This window comes from Eurosta solidaginis, chromosome 4 (assembly GCF_040869045.1).
Source record: "Eurosta solidaginis isolate ZX-2024a chromosome 4, ASM4086904v1, whole genome shotgun sequence".
Taxonomy (NCBI): Eukaryota; Metazoa; Arthropoda; class Insecta; order Diptera; family Tephritidae; genus Eurosta; species Eurosta solidaginis.
The window spans coordinates 180,364,187-180,387,217 of record NC_090322.1 but is presented as its reverse complement, the minus strand read 5'-3'; the positions used below and the strand labels follow the sequence as shown (position 1 = coordinate 180,387,217).

The 23,031-nt window shown below is 40.1% G+C and overlaps 4 protein-coding genes across 4 annotated transcripts; 1 reads left to right on the top strand and 3 right to left on the bottom strand.

Annotated features, from left to right (window-relative positions):
• Positions 1-39: 39 nt before the first annotated feature.
• On the bottom strand, positions 40-15,757 carry LOC137250720 (serine-rich adhesin for platelets). The gene is made up of 2 exons (XM_067784033.1): positions 15,356-15,757; positions 40-5,734 (listed from the first exon to the last, which is right to left on the bottom strand). Exon 2 carries the CDS (start codon positions 5,707-5,709, stop codon positions 2,581-2,583), a length of 3,129 nt encoding a protein of 1,042 aa, XP_067640134.1. The 5' UTR covers positions 5,710-5,734; positions 15,356-15,757; the 3' UTR covers positions 40-2,580.
• A 429-nt stretch (positions 15,758-16,186) lies between these two features.
• Rpn12 (regulatory particle non-ATPase 12) lies at positions 16,187-18,701 on the top strand. Its single transcript, XM_067784034.1, has 4 exons — positions 16,187-16,385; positions 16,477-16,652; positions 18,033-18,240; positions 18,301-18,701. The coding sequence occupies exons 1-4, from the start codon at positions 16,278-16,280 to the stop codon at positions 18,604-18,606; spliced, it is 798 nt and encodes a 265-aa protein (XP_067640135.1). The 5' UTR covers positions 16,187-16,277; the 3' UTR covers positions 18,607-18,701.
• NdufV3 (NADH:ubiquinone oxidoreductase subunit V3) lies at positions 18,618-19,412 on the bottom strand. Its single transcript, XM_067784037.1, has one exon. It carries the CDS (start codon positions 19,054-19,056, stop codon positions 18,751-18,753), a length of 306 nt encoding a protein of 101 aa, XP_067640138.1. The 5' UTR covers positions 19,057-19,412; the 3' UTR covers positions 18,618-18,750.
• Positions 19,413-19,564: 152 nt separating this feature from the next.
• LOC137250722 (uncharacterized protein C1orf131) lies at positions 19,565-20,228 on the bottom strand. Its single transcript, XM_067784036.1, has one exon. It carries the CDS (start codon positions 20,167-20,169, stop codon positions 19,615-19,617), a length of 555 nt encoding a protein of 184 aa, XP_067640137.1. The 5' UTR covers positions 20,170-20,228; the 3' UTR covers positions 19,565-19,614.
• Between the last annotated feature and the right edge of the window lie 2,803 nt (positions 20,229-23,031).

The following is a 23,031-nucleotide window of genomic DNA, read 5'->3' as shown; positions in this document are numbered from 1 at the left end:
TGCCACCCAACATATTTAAATAATTTGAAAACGCAAAAATTTTATGGCTATTCTTTATTGTGAACCAAGAAATATGTACACATTAGGGTATGTATGTAATCAACTGAGGCAGAGTATGACCCTGCAATGATCCTCGGGATGGTTTAATGCTAGGTATGCATATAAGGACATGGGCTCTACAAAAGTATATACTTATTATATAAAATGCAAATATATATATATATGTATATAAAAAAAGAACAAATAACGCAATTGTTATGCCATTTTGCCAGGTTTTTCTTTTTGTGTTCCCGTATAATTTTAAGAGAAAATCGGAGTATGTTATAAACGAAAAAATACAAAACATTTCATACTTCACCTTTGCGTGCCAAACGACGAGTTTTCCCGCAACAGAGTAAATTCTTTATTTTTATTTTTATTGAGAACATAAAAAATTGGTTTTATTATACCAATCAATTAGTTTTTTTTGATGTTGTGGTTACTTTTATGCTGAGAAGTTGATAAATTATATTTAGTTAGGCTTTTTTTAACGGCTACGATAAAATACTTAATTTATACATAACTAAAAATAATCATTAACAGATTTGAGAAAGTAATGCTTCTTTTATTTGCCTTTTGCATAAATTCACTACTACCGTGTCGACTAAAAGTATGTAGATCTTACATATAAGATACTTTTCTATTCAATATAAGCACAAAAAGTAAATAATTTTTAACCACGCTATTTCTCCAGAAATAGGCAAAAATATAAATATATAACTAGTTGTACATATGTAATTAGAGATGTAAACAAATTTAATCAGATCCGAATTGTTGTAAATGTTAATTTGTTTCAAGGTCTTATATTTAAGAAATACAATACGACTTTGTAATACAAATTTTTACTCCGGGCTTAATTACATATGCATGTTTATTGTTTATGCAAGTGATAGTTTATACATTATGAAGTAACTGAAATGTAGCGGCAACTACAACCATGTAGTTTAGAAAGAATATGCTAGCTTAGTCGCATATACCATATTATAAGTTAAATATATGCTGTATGTTTGTATGTTTTAAATGTTTAAAAGAATCCAACCACATTTCAGTTAAAAGATATATCAACACGTTTATGTCTGTATGTACATATGTATAAACGAGTTTATCTTACATACCTAAGTAATTCAATTACATGTTATCGCTTTATAAATATATGTAAGCTCAAATTGAGCTTTGTGTGATTTACATTATCCTTTATGTATTTTATTTTAGAACTTAAATCTAAAAAAAAGTTTATAATAAATGAAGGACAATTGGGCATATTTCGAATAAGCAACTGTTGGCCAACTATTTAGGTGATGACATTCGACGCATCGGTGAATATTTCCGATCCACTCAACAGCTCAACGTTTTGATTGTTTAACGGTTCCTTGACTTATTTGTTTATGAATAATTTTTATTTTAATATCCTAGTGAAGTGTGAAGAATCGTTTAAGATGCAGTTTTTCTTAAAATTAAGGCATAATTCTAATTTCTAAAACTTATTACTCACACAGTTGAGTATTCGAAAGACGACCATTGTGTTATATTCTTGAGATATATTTAGCATTAGCACATTTGTTTAAACCAAACGCACATTAAATAAACTAAACCTCCCGCAAATTTAACTAATCCAATCCCTGATTTGAGCACCAGAAATGCTTACTTTATTAACCTAAACGTAAGTTGAAATAAAGAGGTAATTGAAAAAAAATGGGATTTTACGTTCTACAGCATGGAACGTTCAAGGACTCACACGAACGAGCAATGGTACAGTAATATCATGGTGCCATTTTGTAATCGATCAGCGGAGACGGCGGACCATATCCTTCTGGAATGTGACACAATCTCAAGACGCAGGGCTAAGTATATGGATTCACTATGGCCAGAGCATTCCACACATTAAATCCCGCAAGCCATGTGAGCTGCTAGAGTTCATCAAGTCGGTTTGGATGAGGTCTATGAAGGAGGTGAGGGCACAATAGACCAATGGTCGCAGTGCAATCCACAATTAAATTATCTATCTATCTAGAATTGATCACAACTGATATAATTCTATATGTATTTTCATTTTGAAGCGTTAGACTGTTTGCTCAGGATTGTGGCTACAGCCAGTGTCTCCCTGCAAAATTTTATCTTTATAGCAACAACATGCAGAATACTGAATATTAATTAGCTACTTCAAAAATAAATGGACATCATTTGATTTGGGTCACTGAAAATTTCGTTTGTGTGTGTTTAATTTGGTTTTGGATTAAATAATTTTGCCATCCAGTTTCCTTTTTGCTTTTTGTTTAAATAAATGTGCGAATAGTTAATATAGTAAAATATACTGGGCCGTATCATCACTTACGATCACGGATCGAAAACACTATTTCCACTCAAGCGATCAAAATGTGAATATCAAATTTTTGTCCATAGTTTACATATTTCATTTAACCGCTTTACCGTTACAGATCTATTGTGAGTTAAAAATCTGCATTCGATCACGGATCGTATTTCACGATAGGGCCCCTGCATTGTGCCATTAAATTTTTTCCCATTTTTCTTCATTCTCGGTATTTACTGAATAGCATTCGTAGGCTCAACAAATGTACTTTGCAGCGTTAATGAATCGATAATTTGCAATAATATTTCAACATCTTTTTGGGAGCTGACTGTACTGGGCGCACCCACCAATTTAACATTTTTTCCTTCAATATTCGTGAAGAATGTGCGATTCTTGAATATAACTGCTCTATCGTAGGGAAGTCGGGATTTGGTACGATCATTTACCGTACGCCTAAACATAACACATGAAGGCTGATAACGACCACGTTCACTCTCAGCTATATTAAACTCTTTTAGATCGCCAGTATAAAGGGTTAAATTTGTCTTTGCAAGCATTGTTGGTGACAGTTCATGCAAAGTTACTTTACCCTTCCAATCACTATTTGGGAGTTTTATATCTGTCGCTAAATTTGCCAATCTGATGAGTGGTATTTCGAGTACATTACGTGGTGTTACTAATTTACTTGGCTTAACTTCATTGGGTACAATAACATACCACGTTTCAAAACATGTAATCTTTTTAATAACCTTATCACCCTGACGTGAAATTACTACTTTTTCAGGTGTAGGTTTACGTTGCTCTATGTTCTTAGTTGCTGTTATTTGCCGATTGACTGCAGATTGTGAATTCTCCTTTGTTGATTGTGGTGGTGGTGGTTGTTGTGGGGGTTTTGTTGGTGGTGGTTGTTGTGCGGGTTTTGTTTGTGCTAATGCTTTCTTTTTTGTTGTATACGGTGTGCTCGTAGGAAGCTTATGTTTACCCAAATTAAATGAATCGCGTGGATCATTGTCATCTTCGCCGTCGTCGTCATTGGCAACATTATCCTCTGATATACCAGTTGGGTCATTTGTATCGTCTTTATCTTCATCTAACCCACCCATATCCTCATCTCCATCTAATGAAAATTGATATGAATCTTCATTATCTGAATCATCAAAATTTGCTATCATCGGTTTGACAGGTTGAGTTTTCTTCGCCACTACTGAATTAAGTATACGTGGTGCGGGCTTATCAGACGAAATACTTGAGTTCACTTTATTACTATTAGGAGATGAATTGGGATTAGTTGGCGATGATTTTTTTGTAAGTATGTGATTGAGAATTTTCGGAGTTGGTGGCTTTTTTGTTGTTGACGTGGTCATAGGACTTCTAGGCTGGCGAACATCACCACTTGCTTTTTTAATGGGCGGCACAACTTTGCGACCTTCCGGCTTAACAGGAGAATAGTCATCAGTTTTTCTGTTTTCTGCCAAATCGTAATCATCTGACATATCGCTGTCATCTAATTTCTGTATTTTGTCACTTTTCGAAATTAGTACATCTCCTTTTTTATTAATTATATCGTTTATATTGACTATTGTGAAAGTGGGCATAGTCTCAAAATCCTCTATAGTTGTTGAGAGGGGTTCTGCTTCTATTGCTTTATTTTCCTCAATACTCTCATTTGTTGATTTACGCTCGACTGTAGACTTTGGTATCGGCTTCGTAATAGCAGGTGACGCACTTCGACGTTTTGGTAAAGACAGACTGCGCGCATGTTGCGTTTTCATTGGCATTGTTATAAGAGTGCGTGTTGTTGAAGTTGATGTTTGTGTTGAAGATTTTGCTGTAGTTTTAATATTACTATTATTACTACGCACAGTTTGTAGAAATCTAGGTTGCTGCGCCATCCTCAATGTAACACTGTTACCATCCATTAATGTACGCTTTTCTATAATTCTCGTTGTTGTATTTCGTTTTGGTTCCTCCAATAATGCAAGACCATCCGTTTTTAACTTAATTATTTTGCTACCATTTAGAGTTTGCTGTTGTTGTTGATTCGTCTTTCTCATAAGCATAGTAATCTCACTGGAATTTGAATTTTTATTATGTTGTTGCTGTTGTTTATTATCTCTACCGCTTGCCACATTTGATGATGACTTCGCTAATAAGAAGCGTTTGCGCGCGATGCCCGATACATCTGCATCATTATCGCTGCTATCTAAATCATTACGAGCACGCTTAACACCTGCAATAGGCTCAATCGAACGATTTACATTAGCAGCAAAGGATTTTCTAAGAAGTTGCAATTGTGAAGGCTGACTTTTTTGGGCGACTGTAGACGTTGGTCGTGGCGTTGTTGTGACAGTTGGACGTGGCGTTGTAGAGGCAGTTGGACGTGGCGTTATAGAGGCATTCGGTGTCCCAATAGGAGTTTTGCGTTGCTGTGGTTGTTGTTTAACTCGCTTTATGGGGCGTGTGGTGACAATTTTAGATTCATCCGAAAAATCAGAATCGCTATCTTTAGCAATTGCACGATACATCTTGTCGAGCTCATCTTCTAGATCCTCTTTGTATGATTCATCGTTTGAGTCGTCATTAAAAAAATCATCTGAACTGCTTGTTGACGGCTTTCTCTGTTTTGTGACAGATGTTGATTTTTTTGATGCTGTCCCACCGGTTGCATATATAGCGCCCACATTTCGTATCATTTTTGGTGTCACTATATCTTCGCTTGCATATTTGGGATTTGGTTTGATTGCTCGTCTAGATCGTCCAGTTGCTATTGTAGAAGTGGGTAGTGTTGGAGCAGGTGTTACAACTGTTTTTGTTGGTTCACTTTTGGAGGCTTTTAAAGGTGGTTTAAATGTGTCCTTTGCTGCATCTTTGGATTTTGATGATGATGTCTGGATTGATTTTGACGCAGCAGGCTTTGATGCGGCTTGAGCTGCATTTTGTGCAATATACCTGGTTGTCTGAGCGGAATTAGGAGTACCTGACTTTGATTTTGTCGATTGAGCTGAATTTGGCGTACCGGACTTTGATGTTTGAGTTGCATTTGGCGAACTGTATTTTGATTTTGAAGTCTGACTGGCATATGGTGTACTTAGAACTCTTGATCTGGACTGTGTAGTATTTGGGGTACCACTCGTTTTGGACGATGTACTAGCATTTTGTCCTTGTATAGTAGGACGTTTTTTAACAAGTCCCTTATCTTTTTTTTCATCAGAATTTGATTGCATATGCGTACGTGGATTGACTCCAATAGTACGTGCTATTTTACCAGCTTTATACGGTGGTGATGAAATATTTTCCAAACGCACCACACATGAGCGCGTTCGTTTCGCCTCTACAACATTCGCTCTCTTTCCGACACGCATTTTTCCTTTTTACATGTACGCACTTCTACAAATAAAAGAAATATACTTTATTTAGGAAATTGATATCGCATTGTTTTTATTCACTTAATGAGGGCCGGTATCGTGTTTTACGATAACGGATGAAAAACCAACTTTACTCAAATAAAAACTATACCCACTCCAGAAATCGTATGCTAATATCTGATCGCCAGTTCTTCATTACTTCCATACCTCTTTGGAACTCGCTCCCTTCTAGACTTAGGCTTATAAGCAATGCTCTGCTCTTCAATAAAGAATTAACAAGTTTCTATAATAACCTAGACAATTAAAATACTGATTTCTTCTAAGCAAATGTACTCTATCATTCGTTTATTTATTATTTATTAAATATATTATTTATTGTAACCTTTTCTTAGCCATAGTCATTAGCTTTAAGTTTCAAGTTTAAATTGTTCCTATTTTATGCCTTTTACCGACTAGCACTATAAAATAATTTTTGCCAAATTGTTGTGCTGGGATGAATTGCCTAATAAATACAAATACAAATATCTTAAGCTATTAATAAAAACTGTAATAAAACATGAATCTGATGAGTACAAATGGTCAATAGTAAACATTTATCATTCACAGGATTCACCATTTAGAAAAATTTCGATTTAAAAAGTGGATTTCGATCTCGGATGGTAAAACGCGAAGTAAAGAAGGGTTCTCGTTAATATACGAGCAAATATAACGTATTAGAAATTTAACATGACTATGAAGGTAGAAAAATTCTGAACAGATTATTCCCATTGACTTCGAAGAAATAAGCTTCAAGCGAACCACACGAGGCTGGAAAGGATTTTGTCTATTTTTTTATAAATATTAATATAGACCAATGTTGTTGTTGTAGCGATAGGGACACTTTCCGATGGTTTTGGGGAGTGTTATCGATGTTGATGGTCCGTTCTCGGATGCAGATCCGGCACGTTCCGGTTGTTGTTGTTATTGCTGTTGTAGCAGTGTACGTTCCGGTAACGGACACATCTAAGGTACTAGCCCGACCACATCAGGAACGATTTATTATGACTACATGACACCTTCCAGGTCATACCGCCCTCCCACCCCTAGATTGATAACGGGATTCCAAGGAAACTTGCTGTTTCAACAGGGGTGGACCATTTTGAGGAGTGTTAGAGGCGTTGGTTCCACAATACAGTTAAAGAGATGTTTGGTGTCATGTGGGGACACGTTACAAGCAGGACATATGTTTTGTAAGTCGAGGTTGATTCTGGATAGGTAAAAGTTTAACCTGTTGCAGTATCCAGATCGAAGTTGAGCTAGTGACTCCCGTTTCCCTGGGGAGTGTGCGTTCCTCATCTGCAAGTTTTGGGTATTGTTCTTTGAGTACAGGATTCACTGGGCAATTCCGACGCCTATTTGTGGAGTTCAGTGAGGCCTGCTTGTGTTTTTTGGCTTCATACGGCTGTGTCCTCAGGTGCCGTATTTCATATTTCTTTATTTCAGTATATGGCATTTAAAGCCCTTACAGACTATATAACAATGTTGAATTAAAATTAGATAATTATTTAATAGTATATTACTTAAGTTGAGTATAGACACAATAAAACTTACATGCTATGAAGAGATTGACCAGCACATTTATCTGTTTGAAAAGATATCAGTAAGTATTGTTTTAAAAGTAAACTTAGAAAGAGAAAAATCAATAGCTGAAGAATCAGAGATGCGATTAAAGTCGGTCATAGCTCTAAGCAAAGGTGCGTTTGAGGCATAGAGGGTTCGGACACAATCCGTATAGAAAATCGGTATATTACGAAGAGGCCTTATAGGTATATGGAATTGGAGACTCCTGAGGAGACAAGGTGCATCAACTACACCATTAATGATGTCATAAACAAACGTGAGCGATAAGAGAGTTCTTCTGCATTCCAGGGACTCTAATTTGATAAGTGAGCACCTGGATTTATAAGATGGAATCGGTTCAGAAAAGTTAATCGAGCACAGCGCGAACCGAACAAACGCTTTCTGCACACGTTCAAGCCTAACAATATGGCATTCATGATACGACCTCCAAATAAAACAGGCATATTCCAGCTTCGAACGAACTAGTGCAGTGACCAATACCTTGAGGGTGTAGGGATCCGTGAAGTCTGTGCAGGAACGCCTAATAAAAGCCAGAAGTGAATACACCTTAGCAATAGTAGAATTTATATGAGTCGTGAAAGAAATTTTCGAATCGAAGACAACACCCAAGTCCTTTATCTCGTTAAGAGTTGAGAGGTGGGTACATACTACATCGAGAGAGTAGGAAGTGGGAATAAGGTCACGTAATTTAGAAAAGCTTACAAGAAAACATTTGCTAACATTTAGTGGCAAGTTATTGGCACGACACCAAACAGCAACGTTATCTAAATCAGATTGCATTTTACTCACGTCGTCACGTCGTCTGAGTTTGTGATGCAGCTCCTGCCTTGGGTGGTGCCACTTTCCTAGATGTTCTGGTCTCCGCGACCGCAACCCCCCGACGGGTTTCATCGCGCCATGTTGCCAGGTCGCAAACCCAAATCATCCGGGTACCCCAATGCTTGCCCAAGGACGCCCAGTCCCAGGGCCACAACAGCAATTGCGTCCTGGCCTTCCACAACCCAGGCGTAGTCACCCGTCACTTACCCCCAGAGTGGCGTCGTCTCCCCTTATGCACTTCAGAATTCTGCAGTTAAACTGTAATGGACTAACGGGGAAGATTACGGAGATAGTCGATTTCATGAAGCGGCACAACATCCGCATTGCTGCGATTCAAGAGACTAAGCTCACAGCAAGATCTGCATTGCAGACCTGCTCTGGGTTAATGTCCACAGGAAAGACCGCGAGAGCGGAAATGGAGGCGGCCTCGCGTTTATCATACACCACTCTGTGCAATATTATATATTTGATCCTGGCATCGACCGCAGGGACAATGGCTTAGAACGTCAAGGCCTATCTGTCCGGTCAGGCGATGCAAACCTAGAAATCATCAACATCTACATTCCTCCTGCCACCTGTTGCCCCAGTGGATACCGCCCTAATATCAGAGCCTTACTCACTGGGTTCAATCGCATTATCTTAGGCGATTTCAATGCCCATCACAATCTATGGCACTCAAACTTGCGGGCGGACAGTAGGGCTGAGATGTTGGCGGATCAAATAGAAGAAACGACGTTCTGCACAATAAACGGAGACGCCCCCACACGTGTGGTAGGAAGCTGTCACAGTTCGCCAGATATCTCAATCGTGAGCGCAGAACTCGTACACTGCGTCAACTGGCAGCCGATGGTAACATTGGCATCCAACCACCTCCCTATACTTATTTCGCTCGAGCGTACCGCCGACTTCATCGTCACCGAAAAACGCACTTTCATAAACTTCAAAAAAGGAAAGTGGGAAGAATATAAATCTTTTACAGACAACCGCTTTGCTGCCCTCCCTTTCCCGACTGTTGCCCGCCAAGGGGAGCATGCCTTCCGTAAGGTTTTTGAATCCGCCTCGGCACGTTTCATTCCCGCCGGGAGAATTCCCGAAATCCGGCCCAACTTCCCGGCGGAGGCCGCAAACTTAGCGAGAGAATGTGACCTTATAAGACAGCTTGATCCAGGCGACCCCCAAATAAGGGATATAAACCAACGCATCAGATTGCTTGTGGACGAACAAAAGCGGGCGAAATGGCGAAGGAGCACCTAAGAGTAACCTCTCTACCGGTGTGGGTAAACTTTGGTTCACCGTAAAGTCCCTATCGAATCCGAATAAGCACGAAGACAAAGTTTCCATCGCCTTTGGCGACAAAGTGCTGTCGGATGCGAAAAAATGTGCGAGCGCTTTCTGCCGACAATATATAATGCATCCTACGGTCGACAAAGAGACGGAGCCAATAGACACGCACATAAACACAAATTCAGCGCGTCACCAATCACCATCACCACTAAAGAGGTTGTGGAAGCCAATGGTCGCGCTAAACCATCCAAAGCAGTGGGCCCACACGGCATTGCCATGCCGATGCTTAAAAGCCTAGGGAAAGAGGGTTTCAAATATCTAGCGAATGTCTTCAACCTGTCTCTTTCCACCTTTGTCATACCCGAGAAATGGAAAATGGCCAAGGTGGTCCCGCTACTAAAGCCTGGAAAACCAGCTAACATAGGAGAGTCGTATCGTCCGATATCTCTCCTATCTCCAGTAGCAAAGGCGCTTGAAGCCATTTTGCTCCCTTATTTCCAAGCACATTTGCAGCTAGCCTCTCATCAGCATGGCTTCAGAAAACTCCATAGCACTACCACCGCGCTAAATGCAATTATCACCCAGATAAATTATGGTTTAAATCAATACCCCCACCATAGAACAGTACTCGTAGCGCTAGACCTATCAAAAGCTTTTGATACGGTCAACCATGGCTCGTTACTCCAAGACTGGAAGGGTCTGCCCTTCCCCCATGTCTTAAAAGGTGGACCGCAAATTATATGGGTGGTCGGCAGGCATCGGTGCAATTTAGAAAGGAAACATCAAAACCAAGGAGAATTAAACAAGGGGTGCCACAGGGTGGTGTCCTATCCCCACTTTCTTTAATTTCTACATACCTAAGCTACCTTCACCACCGGAAGGAGTCACAATCGTTTCCTACGCCGATGACTGCACAATAATGGCCACAGGCCCAGGCCCAAAGATCGATGAGCTATGCAATAAAATAAACGGCTACCTCCCTGATCTCTCCAGTTTTGCGCCTCGCGAAACCTGGCATTCTCACCGACTAAATCTTCCGCGACCTTATTTACAACATGGACGTCCGAAATGTCGACCATTTTGAACATCCACGTCGATGGCACTACGTTACCGACTGTCCTACACCCCAAAATCTTGGGTGAGACCTTTGATCAGGATCTACATTTTGGTGAGCACGCTGCCGCAATTGTTCCGAGAATTCAGAGCTCCAACAAAATCCTCAAATCCCTCGCTGGCAGTACCTGGGGAAAAGACAAAGAAACGCTCATGACTACATACAAAGCAATTAGCCAGCCGATTACGTGCTACGCGTCACCCATATGGTCGCCAAGCCTAAAAATTACCCACTGGAAGAAGCTACAGGCCTGCCAAAATACTGCTCTCAGAATTTCCACGGGCTGTTTACTTATGTCCCCAGAACACCATCTGCATAATGAGGCGAGAATACTCCCCATCAGGGAGAGAAATGAGATGCTGACAAAACAGTTCCTGTTGAATACCCAGAAACCTGAGCATACCAACAGACATCTGATTGATGAACCAGCACCGCCTAGGGGCTTAAGGAGTCATCTCCGTAAGCATTTTGAGGAAATACGGCACCTGAGAACCCTGAAGAGAGAACTCGCGGAAGAGGAACGCATACTCCCCAAGGAAACGCGTGTCACTCTTGCTCAACTTCGTTCTGGATACTGTAACAGGTTAAACTCTTACCTATCCAGAATCGACCCCGACATACAAAATGTATGCCCCGCTTGCAATGTGTCCCCACATGACACCAACCATCTCTTTAATTGTAATGTGGAACCAACGCCTCTAACACACCTTTCCTTATGGTCCACCCCTGTTGAAACGGCAAGTTTCCTTAGACTCCCGTTAGAGGATATTGACGACAATTTGTGATCGGTCGCGGCTGTTAGGTGGGGCGAAGCATTGCTACAACAACAACAACTCCTTAAGCCCCTGGGCAGTGTTGGCTCATCAATCAGATGTCTGTTGGGATGCCCAGGTTTCTGGGTATTACTGTTTGGTTAGCATTTCATTTCTATCCCTAATGTGGAGTATTCTTGTTGTTGTTGTTGTTGTAGCGATACGGTTGCTCCCCGAAGGTTTTGGGGAGTGTTATCGATGTAATGGTCCTTTGCCGGATACAGATCCGGTACGCTCCGGTACCACAGCACCATTAAGGTGCTAGCTGGGGATTCAAGGGGTTGTGTAGCGCAACATATAGCTTCTCCAACCCAATTGTCAACCTCACCTTCGAGCGGCGAATCCCGTTTCACTAACAGACGAGGCTCTGGCGACCCCAAGCTCCTCATGGAACTTGGGGGTGGGGAGGGAGGGATGGCCTGAAGGTTCAATGTGGCCATATAAATCGTTCCCGAGATGGTCGGGCCAGCACCTTAATGGTGCTGTGTTACCGGAGCGTATCGGATCTGTATCCGACAAAGGACCATCACATCGATAACACTCCCCAAAGCCTTCGGGGAGTAACCTAATCGCTACAACAACAACAACAACAACAGGGTCTAGCCCGACCATTTCGGGAAAGATTTATGTGGCCACGTTAAACCTTCAGGCCATTCCCTCCCTCCCCACCCCCAAGTTCCATGAGGAGCTTGGGGTCGCCAGAGCCTCGTCTGTTAGTGGAACAGGATTCCCCGCGGATAGGTGAGGTTGACAATTGGGTTTGGAGAAGCTATATATTGCGCTGGCAACCTGAAGGGTTGCGCTACACAGCCCCTTGAATCTGGTATTTTAGTCGCCTCTTACGACAGGCATACCTACAGCGGGTATAATCTGACCCCTTAACCCGCTCGGGGATGGGGAGTATGCTCGCCTCATTATGTACATAGATGGTGTTCTGGGAACATAAGAAGACAAACCGTGGCAGTTCTGACGGCAGAATTTTGGCAGGCTTGTAGCCGCTTCCAGTGAGTGGTCTTAAGGCTTAGCCAGCATATCGGGGACGCGTAGCATGCAATCGGCTGGCCAATTGCTTTGTAAGTGGCAATGAGCGTTTCTTTATCTTTATCCCAAGTACTGCCAGAAGTCATTTCGGTGTAACCCCACTTAATTTATCTGTTCGTTCATCCTTTTATATGGAATCAATAACAGGAGAATAAACAAAACTTTCTAAAAACAAGAATTCCGACTGCCGGAAGATCTGTTTTTAAGAAAATATGGCTTTGTTTATTTCATTATGCGGTTTAACTCCCCATTAGGGATATCCGATAGTCATAATATCGGATAAAGAAATAGACAAGCTTCAAAATAGATGCATGAGGTTTATTCTTCAGAAACCTAGATACACGAACGGCTGACATGTTGAAGACTTTAGACTGGTTAAGTGTGAAACAAAAGTTTTTTTTCCACTCCATGAAATTCATATTTAATATCAAACATGGAAATGTACCTGAGTATCTAAATAAAAATATAGCATTAGTTGAGCAAACTCACAACATACATAAATACGAGGAACAAACATAATTTCAAATTGCCGTTTTTTAGGACTTAAATTGATCAACAGAACATTTTCTACAAGGGTCTGAAAAGTTACATTGATCTGCCTATGGATATAAAGAGTTGCAACCAAATAACAGAATTTAAAACAAAATTGTATGAATATTGTAAAACGTTGGCTATAAGATAAAAAACTGTTATATATTCTAATTTACGATTTAGGCTTCTGGCCGTAATAAATAAATATTTATAATAATAATAACGTTCAGGCTTACGCTTAATTTAATAAACATATTTAAATAAGAAAATAAATTAAAATATAAAATAAAATTCATTATTGCAATCACTTAATTCTCTCCCATATTTACTAGCGTGACAAACGGACGAGTCTGGTACTCATTCTTTTAAAGGAGGTTGGAAAGGAAGCGTTTACAATCCACCAGTGCCCCCGGAATTAGGTAACAAACTTTGGAACATATTTTTGAATTATATTGGTATTTTAAGCTGCCGGAGGAATGTGTTTGTCTCCAATCAACACAGCTAAACATATATTGGGATGTTGGAAATAACGTGTTTCCCCATCACCCCGTTGTTGTTGTTGTTGTTGTTGTAGCGATAAGGTTGATCCCCGAAGGCTTTGGTGAGTGTTATCGATGTGATGGTCCTTTGCCGGATACAGATCCGGTACGCTCCGGTACCACAGCACCATTAAGGTGCTAGCCCGACCATCTCGGGAACGATTTATGTGGCCACATTAAACCTTCAGGCCATCCCCTCCCTCCCCACCCCCAAGTTCCATGAGGAGCTTGGGGTCTCCAGAGCCTCGTCTGTTAGTGAAACAGGAATCGCCGCGGATAGGTGAGGTTGACAATTGGATTTGGAGAAGCTATATATTGCGCTGGCAACCTGAAGGCTTGCGCTACACACCCCTTGAATATGGTATTTTAGTCGCCTCTTACGACAGGCATACCTACCGCGGGTATATTCTGACCCCCTTACCCGCTGGGGTCCATCACGCCATCACCCCGTAATTTTGTTTAGTAATGACGATGTCGGAATGCAGGAAGATTCCGATCAGCACAGCTCAACATATAATGGGATATTGAAAAGGACGTGTTTCCAATCCTCCTGGCCTTATTTTCGTTACACATCATATTATTTTATTGTTATATTGATGTTGTTGTTGTAGCGATAAGGTTTCTCCCCAAAGGCTTTTCGGAGTGTTATTGATGTGATCGCCCTTTGCCTGATACAGATCCGGTACGCTCCGGTAACACAGCACCACCACGCCCGACCATCTCGGGAACGATTTCTATGGCCACATTAAACCTTCAGGCCATCCTTCCCACCCCACCCCCAAGTTCCATGAGGAGCTATTATTCCATGGAGAAGCTATATATAGCGCTGGCAACCTGAAAGGGTTGCGCTACACAGCCCCTTGAATCTGGTATTTTAGTCGCCTCTTACGACAGGCATACTACCGCGGGTATATTCTGACCCCCTAACCCGCGATATAGGTTATATTGATGCTGTCGGAAAGCAAGTCATATGCTAGTTGATTTCTTTGAAGGGTGTTATATATTAGAAAGGCCGATGTAATGATACAATTTACGACAAAGCAAAACCAACTACTGCTGATTTTGTAGAAATATTAACTTGGTGCGATAAACCGACTTTTTAATTTCTCCTACAAACTTGCTGGACGGGACATTCATGTTTAATTTGGATTGCGATTGATAACTACAAGGCAGATTCTCACTGAGATACATTTCATGTAGAGACATGCTAGGAGTGTTTGCATTGCGATTGATAACTACAAGGCAGATTCTCACTGAGATAAATTTCATGTAGAGACATGCTAGGAGTGTTTGCAAGACCACAGTCGAGTGCCAACACCGCTTAGAAAATTTTTCCTATACTTACTAGCTTTAGATCGCGCATTTACTTCTTGGTATCCAAATTTTTAGATTTCCGACAATTTGGCGGGAACTTCAGGTTTAACCTGGTTTTGAAAGGCATGTGATTAGGCAGTCTATTGTTTCTGATAACTTTTCAAAGCAGAAAAATGTACATTTGGAGAAAATTTTGGTAATAATTTATAAAAGGAGTTGATCCAATTTTCGGCTTGTCTCTAGCTTTATTATTAAAGACAAGCAATCTGGTCAATACATATCCCTATTGGAATCAAGGCAGGTAACCAAAAATTCCGTGTGGCAACTCCTTCACCCCTCCTGTGTGTAAAATTATGGCGCGAATTATATATTCCCGATCACGCAGATTGTTTTTTGCTATCTATATATAATAATTAGGCATTCATTTTATCTATGAAGCAGGCACAATTTGTAATTAGCCACCAAAATATAAAAATTTATTCCGCTTGCCCTACTGTACCGCACTAAGCTCAAACTTTGCCAAAAATTTCGTAGCAAAGATCCTTCCCTGTAACAACATAATTTCTTACATTTGTTTGTGAAAACTACAGTTGTTCAGATATTGCCAAAGCAACTAGAGTTATTATATCCACTGTATAAACACTTAATAGCAGCCAATAAAGTACAGAAAAAATTGCGTTGAGGCATAAACGTAGGTTGGTTTGCTGCTGCACACCCAATGAATTCAATCCGCTGCTGCGTCTAGGAAGCAGCGCAAGATTCTATTTATTTCTGTCTCGTATAAAATATTCACATTTGTTGTAACTTCTGCACAATTAACAATGCAATATGCACAATTTTGTAAATTTTATTATTTTTTGTTAAAGTAGAACGTAAAGTTATTAGAAAACCAACAACGCTTTATGACATTTCGATGTGAAGAAACGCAATCACAGCGATATTTTCACAACACTAATTTTATTGCACGAATCCAGTTAGCTATGTGCGCGAAAATGAGATACATATAGTTGAAAGTAAATGGCAGAAATGGCGTCATTTTGACATTTGCCAAGCGGATTTGTATAAGAGCGAAAGAGATGTTGAGTAATGTGTAAGAAAGTATTGGAGAGTTGTACTTGTAGAAAATGGCGGACAAAGCGATAAATCTATCGGTTAATGCGCATTATTTGTAAAATTTAGAACATTTCAACGAACTTTGCATCAAAAGATTACTTTAATTCAATTTACCAATGAACTTAGAATGAAAAAATTATAATATTCAATAAATAAATTAAAAAATTGTAATAGATGCATTTGAATTGTAATAGTCTGGCGAAACCACACAAGCCAGCATATGTCAAAATTTGTAAACTCTACACTGTCAAGTGTCAAAAATGACAGCAGTGCGAATAATGCCAAAGCAAAATCAAAAGAAAACAACATCAATTTTGGCATATCATTCTGGCTAAGTATTTAATATAGCAGCTGCTTATTGATAGTGATAAAAGTAAAATGTCTAATTTAAGCGGTATTGAAAGTTTATACAAAGAGTTAAAAAGCGAATGGTCCAAGAAGCCGCAAAATCTGAAGAAATGTGGCCAACTGCTAGACAATTTAAAAGTTTGTATCCTGTAAAAAAATATATAACCTCACAAATTATTGGACCAACAGATTTTACTAACCTTTTTTTAATTGTATTCCGATTTTTTAGGTAGCACTTACGAAGTTATCTTACTTGCCCACTGGGGACAGTAAAGCATCAGAAAAAGAAATGGTATTAGCTCGTGACGTACTTGAAATTGCAGTGGAGTACAGCGTTGCTAACAAGGATATCCCTGCTTATGAGCGATATATGTCGCAATTGAAATGCTATTACTACGATTACAAGTATGTATACAAATTAAGTGCATTTACATCGTGTAGGTATAGGGCATATAATACTAAAGGCAAGAAATCCAGGATCTTATTCGGCATTGTAGAGTATACCTGCCCTCTTCCTAGCCACAGTGGCAATGAGGTTTTGAATATAATCTTGAAATATATCCAAATTCTAGAAGTTGGTTGAAGGCATAGGGTTTAAAGCATGTTACTCAAAGGGATTTTCAATTTTGTCAATAAATAAATAAATAAAATTTGTTAACCTTCGACAAATTAGATGTCGACCATTTTGAACATCCACGTTGATGGCACTACGCTACCGACTGTCTTACACCCCAAAATCTTGGGTGTGACATTTGATCAGGATCTTCATTTTGGTGAACATGCAGCCGCATTTATACCGAAAATCCAGAGCCGTAATAAAATCCTCAAATCCCTTGCTGGCAGTACTTGGGGAAAAGACAAAGAAACGCTCATTACCTCATACAAAGCAAAAGCCTAAAAACTACTCACTGCAGGAAGCTACAGGCCTGCCAAAATACTGCTCTCAGAACCGCCACGAGCTGTCTCCTTATGTCCCCAGAACACCATCTACATAATGAGGCGAGAATACTCCCCATCAGGAAGAGAAATCAGATGCTAACCAAACTGTTCCTGTTGAATACCTAGAAACCTGGGCATCCCAACAGACATCTGATTGATGAGCAAATACCGCCTAGGGGCTGAAGGAGTCATCTCCGTAAGCATTATGGAAATACGGCACCAGAGAACTCAGCCGTATGAAGCAAAAAAAAACACAAGCAGGTCCTAAGTGAACTCCACAAACAGGCGTAGGACCTTTTTGCCAGGAATTGCCCGGTGAATCCAGTACTCAAGGAACAGTACCCAAAACTTACGGAAGAGGTACGCATACTCCCCAGGGAAAGGCGAGTCACTAGCTAAACTTCGTTCTGGATACTGTAACCGACTAAACTCTTACCTATCCAGAATCAACGCCGACATACAAACCTATGCCCCGCTTGCAATGTGTCCTCACATGACACCAACCACCTCTTTAATTGTAATGTGGCACCAACGCCTCTAACACCCCTTTCATTATGGTCCACCCCTGTTGAAACAGCAAGTTTCCTTGGACTCCCGTTAGAGGATATTGATGACAATTTGTGATCGGTCGCACCTATTGGGCGGGGCGAAGCACTGCTACAACAACAAAATTTTTTTACCTTAATCCAGTACTTTGAGACCTGCACGCTAATGCCAAGTTTATTAAAGGCCTTAATAATATATTTTTTAAGCAGCCTTTTTGTATTAGATCACCTGAATCACTTGAATTGCACATCATCACCCTTTCCAGAATCAATGTCAAAGAATTTTCTCAATTTTTTGCAGGCAAAAAATAGGCGAATCGGAAAATATGTACAAGTTATTGGGAATAAACTTGCTCTACTTATTATCCGTCAATCGAGTTTCTGAATTCCATACAGAATTAGAGCTACTCTCAGCAGACACCATTCAAAATAACAAATACATACGGCCTATTTTAGCTTTAGAGCAGTATATAATGGAAGGACGTTACAATAAAATTTTCCAAGCAAAGGTATTATTTTTTAAATTCTGTCGCTAATTTCGATTCTTAAAATTTTTCTACCATTTGCAGAACTCAGCACCTTCTGAAATATATAATCACTTTATGGATATCCTTTTAAACACAGTGCGTGAAGAAATTGGTGCATGCATTGAAAAATCATATGAAAAGATATCTGCTAAAGAAGCAGCCAGGCGTTTAAATCTCAATTCTACTGAGGAAATGAAAGCATTCGGTCAAAAACGCAATTGGAACTTGGGTGCGGATGGTGTTTATAATTTCGTAGAGAAAGCTGCTAAACCAAAAGAAGTATTACCATCCGTGGAGTTAGCGGAACAAGCTATTTTTTATGCACGTGAACTGGAGATGATTGTATAAATATTAATGCATTTCATAAATTTAGAATATTAGATCAATATTTAGAATATTGAATCGGCGTATGAATATAATTTTATTTTATTAATTGAAGTTAATTATTATTGGTTATACACTTGGCTTTTGCTGTTGCCTCCTGTCACATATTTACTTTTTCATCTGTGCTGATGGTTGTGGTAGACGATATTTAACAAGTTCCACTTCAGCTTCGGCATAACTGAAACGATTGAAAGAATAATATTCGGGTACTTTGTAATCGCCAGTTGGGGAAGCGCCTGGTCCTAGCGGTTCCATAGTAGGTTTTACAACATTGCTGCTTAGCCCTGGTACATTTACATTAACACTCGCACCACTGCTACTTGGTCCTGCTATAGGTTTTGCTCCTGAAACATTCTGTGTGGTCTGACTATAGGCTCGACGAGCAATAGCAGATAGACGACGTGATGTGAACATTTTAATGAATTTAGAAAACTTGCAAAATAACTTCGTATGCGAATCGCGTAATATCAGCTGTTAAATTGCAGCCAAATGCCATATATGAAATATATGAAATTGTGTTATATCGATAGTGACCCACTAAAATTTATGTGGTTTTATGCAAATCGAAATAAAAATCGAGAGTTTTGAATTCCGATATGAGATTGATTTGTTTTTGGAGTTGAATTGCATTAGATTAAATCGAATTTAGAACTTGGTTTTTACTCCCGCGGCCACACATTTACCTTCTCTCCAAGCAGCAATATGATTTGCTGTATTTCCTTGAAATTGCAGTTTCTGTTTCGATGAAATTTTCACCAATTTTGCGCTTAAAGAAATAAGTCAGTGCATCTGACATCGGAAAATTATGAATTGGAGACGATAACGCTTATGCTTGAATGATTAATCGAAAACGATATAAAAAGTTCAACTCAAAGCCCATCGCAATGTAAACAAAGCAAACAAAAAAAAAAAGCAATAGTCATTTAAGATTTACAATGGTAATTGTTTTCAAATACATTTTTTTTATACAACTTATTTTTTTCTCTTTAATTTTGGTTTAACAACACCATAATTCTGATCTATATGTGTTACGGGAGCACGTTTCTTGTTCTGCTTCTCCAGCTGTGTTTTACTACGGCATTTCACGGATGCACTACCTGTCTGGTTTTTGCCCAACTCATGGAATTTCTTGCGCTGCTCACGTATGTCTTTTAAACGTTTGCGTTCGTCCAAGAGTTGCTTGTAATTTTTATATGGTTTCTTTGGCGGTTTCATTCCTAGTTTAACAAGCTGGAATATTTCCATTTTCTTTTTGTTTTTAGACACTCTTTGATTGTTCATAGCAAAACGAAGGACTTCATTTCGTGTTTTTTTTATATCAAACTCCTCTGCATCTGTATCATGTGTAGATTTACTCACATTTGTATCTGTTCTCTTCCAAAGTAAAGCATGGTCGTCAGCTGGCTCGGTCGAATGCTTTTTGGGATCATCAAAAACTAGTGCCTGAAATTGAATGTTTTGATTTTTTTGTTGCAGCGCTAATGCAGCTCTTGTTTGCACAGGCTTAAAGCCTGTCACAGAGTTCATATCACTTAATTCTTATGGTTTCGAAAATTGCTGCTATAAATAGTTCGATTTAAGTTGTGGTAAAATAGTGATGATATCGATATATTCCATTTCTCGATAGTTATGAAATCAGAAATTCTCTTTAAGCGCCAAATAAACGACACGAACATTTCTCCGAACATTCCCGTTATGTCATGTTTCTGCGACCTTTTCTTTCGTGTATGGTGGTGTTTGCCACTTCGCGCAAATGTTCGCCAAAAATCAAAATATTTTAATTTTTGGCGAACATTTGCTCGAACCGTTCGTGCGTGTATGGCGAAATAGCTCATAATCGTAGTAATTTCTGAACGGAACAGACGTGCGCGGAAAAGTAAAATGGACAATAAAAAATTTCTGAGTGAATTTATTGAAATGTATAAATCTTTGCCATCATTGTGGCAAGTAAAAAGCAAAGATTTGTTACGGTCTGCTGTTATGGTCTACGGTTACGGTCCACTTGGGAGCGTTTTCGTGCGAACACACATAGCGACTGGGGATGGGGCGAAAGTTGCGATACAAAAGTATCGAAAAAGAAAAAAAAAAAAGACTGGCGATCACTAGCGAAAATTGCCATGAGTTTCCGGAAAATAAAAAAGTGGAAAGGTGGAAAAATTTGGTTATCACAAAACATCTTCGCCGGCTGTGCACATACGCAGGTAATTGTCCAGAAACTAGGAAAGAGTCGATAGCGCAAAGCACCGAAACCGTTCTTTCTGACAAATCTCGTTTCTACGCGTCTATTTTGGGTGGTAATAAACTCTGCACCGGTTGTGTTGTGTGGACACAAGGTCCAGTTGAAGTAGGTCAGCGTTCGCTGTCACACTTAGTGAGATAAACCTCTTCCTCTACGTTTACGAAGAACACTACCACCCTCGGAAAAGCGTCCGACACCACCTCCGCCTCCAGGGCCAGCAGTACGCTGCCGCGTAATACAATCAACGTCAAAGAGCCAAGTCATCCGGCTCGTACAGGGTAGCACGAAGCTTTATCGCCACCCGGTTCACTCGGTTACCTCGACCCAAAGCGCTCACCACCACCAACGGCGCCTACTATTATCACGGGCATCACCATCAGTAGTACCTCCCCCAACCCTTCCATTAGCGCCAACCACGAGTGCAACAACCACCAGACGTACCGCCACCACCAGCTGCAACGCATACAGCGGGGCCGCGAACATAGGCCTGCGGCCACTAATGTTAACACCTACAACAGGCGGTACCACCGACAACAATACTAGCCGCATCTTTATCAGCTACGTCCATACCGGCTATAACAATACTAGCGCAACCCTATCCGCTACGACCATAACGGCTACAACAATACTAGCCGCATCTTTATCAGCTACGACCATACGGGCTACAATATACCAGCTACAATGACAACCCCAGGGCAGCGAACATAGGCCTGCGGCCAGGCCAATTGCGACAACGAATATCAGCGGTTAAAGCGGTGAGTTCGTTCCAATACTGAACTAAGTATACGTATGTGTAGCCTCAACCTTGTTCTTTAGCAAGCTGCATCCACTTGTAGTAAAGTTAACGTATTGTAACGAATTTGCTGCAAATCCTCTTATTTGCAATCCTCTGCGAAGTTTGAATCACTGAACTGTTGAATAAATGACTCCAATATTGAACAATGGAAAAATGGCCTTTATTAAAGTACTTCACAATAACACTTATACTTTGCTACTCGCTGGCTTAATAACCAAACTGATTGATAACTCAAATGAAACTCTACTATTGGCCGCCAGATCGCGTGCTTAATCAAACTGATTGGTAGCTTAACTCAAACTGAATTACAGCGCCTCTACATCTGTTGCCTTTTATACCCTTTGGTTTCCTCGTTCGCATTTTTCCAGAATGTACTAGCATTGTCCATGAGCTCTCAAACTTCTCAGCTATAACTAAAATTGCACAATTTTATACATCTTTTAGGCGCTTCCAGAATCTACTAGTCCAGTAGCTCTCAAACTTCTCAGATATATGCATGTGTTTGCGCATTGACTCTCCGCTGCTCGTATTCGTACATGGTACATATGTGTAGACGCAATTATTTATTCGTTTATGTAGATACATAAAGATTGAATTATTAATGTGAATGTTTGTAGTTTACAGTCTCTCGCGCGCACATAGGCGTATAAGTAAATGCATCTGTGTGTGACATCTCTCTGGGCTGCCTTATATATGTGTATACTTGATTTGATTATTAACGTAAATATTGCTTGGCATGGCCTTAGCATCGCCTTAGTGATCCGTGACACTGCCCTCCACCTAAGTCTGAGATGACCTCCGCTTGGACCATTATGCAGCTCGCTGAGCCCGTCAGGAATCCTCTTTCTGGGAACAACTATCAGTTTATTCTTGTATTTACCATCCTCACTCTCCCATACTCGATGAAGGCAACCGGATATCAATTCTAAACTGTTCCACTGTGCCCAATATGACTTCGCAATGGGACTCTCTGCTGACATCTCTTCTCTGTTTGGTCTTTCATTTCGTTCGAGCCCTTGCATAACACGTGACAGATCTGCATCTTCTAGCTGGCACTTTCTTAGCTGTTCCTTGTCCCATTCATCTGTACATGTTATATTCATTAGCCGGACATCTATAATGTCTTCTTTAGCCTCGGCTTTTGAACAGTGCTTGCATTCCAAACTACATGGTCTTCGTGACATTGAATCAGCATTTCCATGGGTACTACCTTTTCGATGCTCAATGGAAAAGTCGTAGCTTTGTAGCTCGATCCACCGTGCCAATTGTCCTTCCGGATTACGGAACTGCAGAAGCCATTTCAACGCTGCGTGATCTGTCCTGACACGGAATCGCTGGCCGTAGAGGTATTTGT

Excerpts from the sequence above, each read along its gene's own strand:
- Rpn12 (XM_067784034.1), top strand. The coding sequence starts at position 16,278 with ATGTCTAATTTAAGCGGTATTGAAAGTTTATACAAAGAGTTAAAAAGC. Across the intron at positions 16,386-16,476 it reads AACTGCTAGACAATTTAAAA|GTAGCACTTACGAAGTTATC; the intron begins GTTTGTATCCTG and ends CCGATTTTTTAG. Across the intron at positions 16,653-18,032 it reads TGCTATTACTACGATTACAA|GCAAAAAATAGGCGAATCGG; the intron begins GTATGTATACAA and ends AATTTTTTGCAG.
- LOC137250720 (XM_067784033.1), bottom strand. The coding sequence starts at position 5,709 with ATGCGTGTCGGAAAGAGAGCGAATGTTGTAGAGGCGAAACGAACGCGC.
- NdufV3 (XM_067784037.1), bottom strand. The coding sequence starts at position 19,056 with ATGTTCACATCACGTCGTCTATCTGCTATTGCTCGTCGAGCCTATAGT.
- LOC137250722 (XM_067784036.1), bottom strand. The coding sequence starts at position 20,169 with ATGAACTCTGTGACAGGCTTTAAGCCTGTGCAAACAAGAGCTGCATTA.